General features: G+C 45.3%; 1 protein-coding gene across 1 annotated transcript; it reads left to right on the forward strand.

The window, feature by feature from the left end:
- The first annotated feature begins 5610 nt into the window (after positions 1 to 5610).
- On the forward strand, positions 5611 to 6875 carry LOC148909615 (uncharacterized). The gene is made up of 2 exons (XM_089034384.1): positions 5611 to 5819; positions 6040 to 6875. The coding sequence occupies exons 1-2, from the start codon at positions 5799 to 5801 to the stop codon at positions 6715 to 6717; spliced, it is 699 nt and encodes a 232-aa protein (XP_088890510.1). The 5' UTR covers positions 5611 to 5798; the 3' UTR covers positions 6718 to 6875.
- Positions 6876 to 8968: the final 2093 nt, after the last annotated feature.

The raw sequence follows: 8968 nt of genomic DNA on the forward strand, positions 1-8968 counted from the left end.
GTAGAGCCGCCACAACGATAGCTTCGGAGAATCTTTCCGTTGGGACTTTACACTATGGTGCTGTTATTGCACTGCGAAACGGAAAAGCTACTCAGATAAGGAGTAGATGACACCCGAGGAGTTGTTTGCATAAATACGCATTACGAAAATCAAAGGAAGTACTGTCTATAACCACAGGACCTCAGCAACCAAAACTTTGAGGATTTGCGCCTACTAGAAGGGAAACTGTTCCCTGTAATATATGAATCCATACGTGAGGGACAACGAGTTCTATACCCACAGCTTAGATGAAGAGGGATATGACAACCGGCGATTGGCATGAGTTGGATACTGTGGGTCTTCCGAGGTGGGGGGCAATGATTAGGTTCTATGTTTGAACTACTATGTCATTAATGCAACATAAGAATGCGATGTGTGGGGTTAGGTTATCGTTGAGAATAATAAGCCCCTGCTTACTTATCGAACTTCAAACGAACAAAACCACAGAAAGTAACCATTTTTCGATGGAGCCTACACCTGGATAAATCTGAAGACCAACGCCAGTGACTTCGTCATATGTGCAGCACAATGTAAATATGCTAAGTTGCACGGACACTTCTGATGGGACCGGCAATTTGGGATAAATCGCATAGGCTCGCAGGCCCTTGGCTAATGCAGCCTGGAGTCATAAGCCCACTTTCTACCATGGAGTGCTTGTCTGAGCCGTTGTTTCACACAAATTGCCAGGGCGGTGCGCTTAAATACGTCTTTTATTATCTCAAGCGTGAGACACCGGTACGCAGGAGAAGGATAAGTCAAGCCTTCATCTCTTCAGGACTGGACCACCCAATAGCGACACGACTAACAATCCAAATGTTATTCCCTCACAGAAACTTTATTTACATATTCTCCGGCCTTGGTTCCTAAGTGCCAAGGAAAACAACCGAACCCCAGCAGCCCAGGGCAAGCGGCATGCCATCTTTTTTCCACTAGTCTATGTCAGCCCATTGCCCGTAATTTTTCTTTACGCCGCGCCCGTAGCCTTCAAGCGCTCGCACATAGGATAAAATAACTCATACTACGGTTGCTAATAGCTGTACTGCAAATTGCCAAGCGGAACGCATACTTCAAAAGGGCTCTTTCGGACTTTTCCTTGGTAGTAAGCCCCCAGCTCCTTTTCAGGTGTCCTTTGCGCCTGTAATCTCAGCGAATCTTTTGAAGGGTTCTATTCCTTTGCTTAGCTGCCCTCCCTTTCCTCTTCAGTACGAGTTTGGTCATTGATGATTTACCTGCTCGCCGCTCTATTGCCCTTTACAGTCTCAAATGCCTGATCTCATTCAGGTCGGACTTTGCTCCCTCTTTACGTGTGATTTCTTGGCCAACACCAACTTGCCGCACGGGCCTCCAAAGAGCCGTGTTTTAGGTTGTGATATGCACAAGTTTTTAGCTCTTCCTACCTTGCCTCAGTGTACTAGGTCTTGCCAGTGGCCGAGCTACAGAAAGCCTCTTTGGGCTTGTACTTGATCTCTTTCACGTAAGGCATTTCTTTGTTCGCTCAGTTCTGTTATTCCTTTTGGTTTCTATAGGTCACAGTTCTCTCTTTGAAGCATCAAGGAGTAGTCGGTTTAGCACTCGTATGTAATCTGCCCCTTCCTATTTCCTCATCGCTTGCTTTAGCTCTTCTACTTCATTATCACTCAAGACTTGTTGTGTGCCGCTTTCTGCATTATGTTCTAACTCTTTCGACGGCTTCTACTTCGTCACACGTTCTCACTATTTTCTCTAATATTATTTAGGGGAAGGTCGCGGCGTTCTTCCCTACTGTACTTTCTAAGGTTGGAGGAATATTCTTATCTGCGTTTAGTATTTACCCACATTATGTCCTGATGACATATGGATGGCATTCTAGGACCTATTCTAACCTGTACTATTTTGCACTTTCCCTACCCCATCTCGTTATGTCCGCGTTCCGTTCGGAACATTCACTTGACTTGGTTTGGTTACCCATTGTTTGGAATTCTTCCTTGATCCTATCAACACCAGCGTCCGGGGTCTTCCATGGATTCATTTCCCATTTTTAGTTTCTGAAACCTTACTACGCCATGCAGCGCTGGGGTGCTTCGGGGACCAGGCCCCAGATTTGTCATTTCAAAGCGCTGTGGTAAACTGGTTTGCTGGCACTTTGTTGGTCTCTTTTTTGTAAACATACCCCTGAGCGGTAATCAGTAACGCTAATTTGCTCTGCTAACGCACGTTAATATAATTATTTGACCCTTTCGGGGCCGGTGGTTAGACCGTCTCTTCGTGTCGGCGGTAGGTAATCATATTGGTCTCGTTAATGTCGACTTGACCTTCTTCGGTAAGGGGATCAAAGTCTTCGGCTTCCATTATATATGATAAGCTCAAAGTTAAACCCCCAACATATTACCTAAGCAGGTCGGCGGACTGAAAGCAGAACGCACCTTTCACCGGGTTACATTCACACCTTCTAGCGCAAAGCCGGGGGAGACGCTGTACGTAGGCGTACCCCGCCTAACGGATAACCTAGTCCTAGTACCCGGTACCTTGGCTTTGAGGTTTGACCTAGCAATACAGCCAGATACCGCAGACGTGCGTTACGTCGTCAATAACGTGGGTAGAAACCTCGTTTCCCAAAATACGCGTAAAGTTCGCCGGGGAATCCTTGCTGGACTTAAACAGGTATGATTTGTATACCACGTACAAAGACTTATGGTTGACTGCATTTGACCGCGCGCAAAGGATAGAGCAGGAACTCGCCAGTGATGCCATACGCAAGGTAAGAAGCGCAACCTCTGGCGCCTCAGGAGAAGACGAAATAAAGACGGCTTATGGTACTAAATATGTCGTTCCATTAGATTTCGAAATTATCACGAACCACGGTGCATACTACCCAAGGCAGCTAAGCGAACTGCAGTTCGAAGTGACCCTAGCAGACACTACGAACATCCTGCAAGGAAAAGATGTAAGTTCATCAGCCGTGGATCCTTATTTCATCAAGAACTTGGAGCTGCAGTACGAAACGGTATACAGCGAAGAGCTGGCTCGTAGCGCTGGCATGGAATACAGCGCCGGGAAGGCTTTCCTTTACGATCACGTCGTGATGTACAAGACGTTCAGCTTTACGAACAACGTCGAAGAGGTCATCAACCAAAGCATTAACCTTCCCAGGCGCAGCCTTACAGGGATAATGTTGCTGTTCGCAAAGACATACACGGCAGGATTGCGTGACTCTGAGGCATTCTTTAATCCTAACATCACTAACGTAGGCGTTAGCATTAACGGAGTGCCTAATAAGGTTTACTCACAAGGGATAAAGCCCGAGGACATGTACCGGGAAGTCGCGCGTAAGTTTGGCGACCAAATTAGCCCAAAGGAATTCTTAAGGATAAGTATGCGCTGTGGATCGACATGCGCACGACGAACGACGAAGACCCTACATGGACAGGGATTACGCCTGGTAAATACCCAGGACGGCATTACGTTGGAGATCAAGCGCACCAAAGACGCCAGCGACACTACTAAGATAAATGCATACATTTTCGTAGTCTCAGACGCGCAGCTAAGCGTGGAAATGAATCAGCTAAAAAGCGTTGCGTACTAGGATGACTGAGGATAAAAATATCCCTTACGTATAATATGCTCCGCGTATTCGAAAACAACGAAACTAAACTGCAATGCCTAGTGCAAAGCGACAAGCTGTACTTTAAGGCGAAAGAGGTAGCAAAGGCATTAGGTTACGCAGACACCAAAGATGCTATTAAAGTCCACGTGCGGGATAAGCATAAGAAGAGGCTTAGTGAATTTAGAATAGAGGTGAATCGCCTCCCTTCTGGTTCACACCCACAATCCCTGTACGTGACGGAATCTGGTTTGTATCAGTTAATATTTAGCTCCAAGCTACCGACAGCAGAGGCATTTCAAGATTGGGTCTTCGAGGATGTCCTACCTACGTTAAGGAAGACGGGAAAGTACTCGTTGGATGGTCCAAATAAGTTGGTCTTCAAGATCGAGAATGAGTTTGACTTACATAAGAAGGTCATCGATTACATACGGCCGGTTTCACCCTACGCTGTTATTAGCACCTGGACTCGGGGAATTGCAAGATACCACCAGTAAAAGGATAACGTGCTGGCAAAAGGGCTACCAGGCAGGTCAACCCGACATCCTAATTCTTAACTCCCATAAAAAATACAATGGGTTATGTCTGGAACTGAAGACGCCAAAGGGTAACGGCGTATTGTCCGACAAACAAAAAGCGGTATTGACGCAATATGAAATGAATGGTTATCTTACGATGGTTTGCAACGATTACGATCTGATCTGCAGGGAAATCGACCGTTACGTCGACGGCATTCGCATACCTTGTCCTGGCTGCGTTAAGGCTTTCAAGTCACAGGAGACGCTACAAACGCACCGAAAGATATTTCATAAATATAATGATAGTTGAACAAACTCACTGGCGCGAATTAATACAAGGCATTTCATACAAAATAAAAATTACGTCGTCTTCGAGGACATTAACCGTTTAAGGTTGGTCCTCTTAGACGGCAGCCAAGAGTACAGTTTATGGGCTCCTGACTGCGTACGGTACGTACTGCAAGGCGAAGAGTACACTCACGTACGTAGCTATGGTAAAGTCAACGGTCGATGGAAGTTCGACGTTGAAAGAAAAGGCGGAGGCTAATCCATTGTGTGATTAGTCGTCCTCATGGGCTTCTAGGTATTGGTCTGCTACGTCGGACCTCATTTTTTCCGACATGAAATCGATCGATATCGTAATCAAGGCTCCTCCTGCGAACGCTGCGACGTAAGGTAACATCATATATTAGACCATTCTTTTCGTATTGCAAGGTAATGGTCTAAAGGCTTGGGACCTTCGTACAGGCAACACCAAATATGTTGACCGCTGCGTTGACAACCACATTTATCGCAGATGCCGTCCCAGTGTTCTCGGTTCTCCCATCTTACTCCTTCGTAGTCGTCAAAGCATACGAAATCTTGGTCTATTTCTTTTTTACGCAGCACTAAAGCCCGGCTGGTTTCAAGGGGGCAACATCGCTCTGCTAAATCGCCGTGGGTTTCACAGACGACTTCTTCGAGGTGGTAACGTCGGCAGCGGTATTTATGCCAGTTCTCTTCAAAGAGGGGTTCATCGCATCGGTGGCAATGGCCTTTAAGGCAGACTCTATGCTCGCGGTGATATCGTAGGGCCTGTACGGTGGACAATTCCTTACCGCAGTCGCCACAAACAGTGCTGATGGTCTTTTGACAGACTTTCTTGGAAAGGTGGTATTGCAGTCGCTGCTTGCTACTAAAGGCTCTATCGCATTGCATGCACTTCATTATATATACCTCATTTTTTATTGTTAAATTGTTAAATGTCAGCAAGAGACAATTACGTAGATCTTATTATTTTATTGTTAAATTGTTAAAATACGGTAAGAGACGAATGTAGATTTCATTCTTTGTAGGAACTTAACGATGAAAGATATAGACCATTCTTTGACATCATCTGTGCAGCATTTAACAAAATAACAATAAAAAATAGACTATCCTTCAATGTCATCTTTGCAGCATTTAACAAAATAACAATAAAAAATGAGGGTCTATGCTAATTCCTTTGGTGGAAATCAGTAAGACCTTCTTTACGACCTTTTCATCGAGCATCTTCTAAAGTCCTTTGTGCTTTAGTATCCGCAGGACACCAATGTCCAACGAAGTCTCCTTCAGAGAATACCTCATTACAGTGACGGCAGCTGTGTTTCTTACGAGGCTTTGGCGTTGGAGGGGTAGCGACTATGCAGTCATCGGATGGTTCAGTAGGTACTTTAGGCGTAATGCAGTCAGCAGCTAATTCAGATGTAATGCAGTCCATATATATAATCACAGAGGGTATCGCATGAAATCCTTAAGGGAATCCCTAGTCCAGCCTATCATCGTCCAGAGTGCAGCAAGCCTTTCTGTGCGCTTCAGACTACACATTTCGTCGTACAATTCCTGCACGCGCTCTTTTAACCGATTTATTTCCTCTCTTTGCAGATCTATGGTGTCTTTTTTATCTTTTGCGTCGGCTATGATTTTTTGCATTGCTTCCACTGGTTCCATCTATATATGAACCCAGATCACATACCTTGTAACGCTCTGATAGTAGGACCCACCAGCTGTGGAAAGACACAATTTGTCGTGGAGCAGCTATTAGGACCCTTTAGATACCGCTTCGACTACATCGTGCTATTATGTCCCACCTACAGGAATAATGTTACCTGGGAAGGCATAGGAGTGAAAGACGACGACTTCTTTGTGGACATCTTAGACCCCAACGAGTTATCCAGCCATCTTAAGTTCTGGCACAAGCAATTCCCTAAAGATACACAGACTTTATTCATATTGGATGACATTGCCTGTGGGGATGACGTAAAAAAGCGCACCTCCGAATTGGTGAAGCTTGCTTTCAGCGGTAGGCATGACAATATCAGCGTTTGGTTACTCTCGCAGCAGCTTACCAGCGTCTCTAAACCCTTTAGGGAAAACATAGGCTCCCTGGTCGTATTTTATACTCCGAGCAAGTCAGACCTGGAAACCATCTTAAGCGACTACGGCGGTGAGATAAGCAAGGAACAGTTGCATGAATACATGCGGCATCTAAAGACGCACCAACATTCCAAGATGATCTTCTCTTTGAGGTTTCCTTATGACGTTAATGTATATGGAGATTGAGCAGTTGATAGATGAAGTCCCCACGCAGTTAAGTGAACAACTCAACATCCTTGTGTCTTCTGGGAAGTGTAAAGAAATGATAGGTAAGGAACTTACCCATGAGCAAGTTAATAAGCTGTCAGAAGAGGAGGTTAAGAAGTTCCATAAGAGGTACGAGGCTGCCCTTGCAAGTAAGACCACGGACGCCGTCGCAAACTCCGCTATCCGACTTGCAACTAAATTACTTGGACTTGCACTGCCCATAGACGACGTGGAGCAACTACAGAAGGATATAAGAGATGACTATGTCATCGCCCAAGAACTTAAGATAACCTGCGGGTGGTTGTCTTTGAAGTGCGGTAAGTTAATGGCAGTCGCCTCTGCGGCTTTGCACGTAGCTCAGCATGTCGACTTGAAGGAGGTACTGGTGTCTTGGAAGGACTTCAAGAAGGACAGAGAAGTCGAAAAGGTCTTCCAGGCAGCACTTGCTGAGGTACCTAGTCAAGTCGCCTCAAGTACTTAGTCAAGTCGTTGTCAAGTCGCCTCAAGTACTTAGTCAAGTCGTTGTCAAGTCACCTCAAGTACTTAGTCAAGTACTTAGTCAAGTCGTTGTCAAGTCATTGTCAAGTCGTCATCAAGTTACTTGTCAAGTCCTTCAAGTCCCTTAATATAAGATGAGTGGCACCGAAGAACAACCAGAAAAGGCTCCCGTAGAAGATACCAAGATTACCAAGGCTAAATCTCCGGGCAGAGTCGCTGCCGGAAAGAAGCTCGCGGAGATGAATAAAAAGAACAAAACCAAAAAAGAAGAAAAGGTGGAGGAAGAGGAATCCTTCATTAATCCTGGGTACGTCATTGGCGCGTTAGGAGTTGATATAGCAGCAGGCAGCCTTTACTTACAATGGTGGGCTACGAAAAAGGTAGAACCACCAACATATCACACACCTGTGGAACCAGCTGTTAGAAAAAGTAAGATCCCTGAAATGGAGTAGATTTATCACCCGTGGCGACCTAGATTTTCCTTCTCGCTTTGTAATATAATGTCGACCGCGTTGTTGAAAACTGTTGAAGAAGCAGCCATCATTACTTCCATCGTTGCGGGTATTGGTTGGGTAGGTAAGAAAGTGCTCAAAGAAGACTTTACTGAAGACCCAAGCAAGAGCTTCGCTAATTTTGCTAAGATGACCGCTGCCGTTGGCGGGGCTATCATGGTAAAGGATTACCTACGGAAGGAAAAGTACCTGCCAACGACGTAACTCGTGAAAATCCCTGTGATTTTCTAATATATAATGGCTAGCGTGGTCGCAGGTGGAGTTATTGCAGCCTTAGCATTCACTGGAGCTAATTATGGTGGTCAATATTTGGATAGATTAGTTAGAGGTGATCGCAGCGGAGATTTGGCCGCCGAAAGGAAGAGACACGACTTAGCGCTGGAGAAATATCAGCGGGACGTGGCAACTTGGAATGAAAAAAGACAAGCTTACAGGGATTGGTTGGACAAGAACTACCAAGACAAGATGCAGGCGGATAAGAACTTCGAAAACACAGACTACGCCTTCAAACTTTATGCGCAAGCACACCCCGCGGCATTAACGGGGTTAAGAAAGCCTCAGTTCAAGAATTACTACCAGCCTTCTAAGAAACAAAAAGATAATGAGTTGGTCTTTGTAGGAGTCGCAGGGCTGGTGGGAGGCGTGGCCTTGGCGTATCTGCTCTAACGAAGGAAACTGTGTTTCCTGAAATATATGATCGTCTTTTTGGAAAGCGACAAGAATAACTTTACCACTTATCTGAATCCCCCCATCAAAGCCCATAAGGTTCGGCTGGTTAGTTGCTCTTTGTACAATTCTTGGTATAATTTAGTCAATGCCTTGATCACTGAGCATAAAGGCGGCGGCAATTATCAAGGCGTATTGCTGCCCGATGGACATTACACACCAATCACCCTTGCTAAGGAATTAGCAAAACACGGTTATACTCTCACCACAGGATTGCCGCACGAAATGACCCTCAAACATAATATGTCAAATTATTCAATGACTTTTGGAAAGTCTGACCCACTGGGATCTTTATTATGTGCCTCGGGCAAGACAATTACCGACACAGCCATACCTGTGAAATGGAAAGTCGCATCCTCTTACGAAGTCTATTGCGACTTGGTCCATAGTTACAACAATGGAGAAAAGTCTTCTCTTATGTCCAAGTTTCTGCCCAAAGGTAATCCATTTGACCTGGTAGAATACACTCCCATTTCTTTGAGCTATGACTTGTC

This window comes from Actinia tenebrosa, unplaced genomic scaffold, assembly GCF_029948245.1.
Source record: "Actinia tenebrosa isolate PJP-AT-01 unplaced genomic scaffold, QUT_ActTen_1.0 PGA_scaffold2__45_contigs__length_23673736, whole genome shotgun sequence".
Lineage (NCBI taxonomy): Eukaryota > Metazoa > Cnidaria > Anthozoa > Actiniaria > Actiniidae > Actinia > Actinia tenebrosa.

Bases quoted from the DNA above. Each gene is read 5' to 3' on its own strand.
- LOC148909615 (XM_089034384.1), top strand. From the start codon at position 5,799: ATGCAGTCATCGGATGGTTCA. The intron at 5,820-6,039 runs GTAGGTACTTTA...CTCTCTTTGCAG, and splicing joins TGCAGTCATCGGATGGTTCA to ATCTATGGTGTCTTTTTTAT.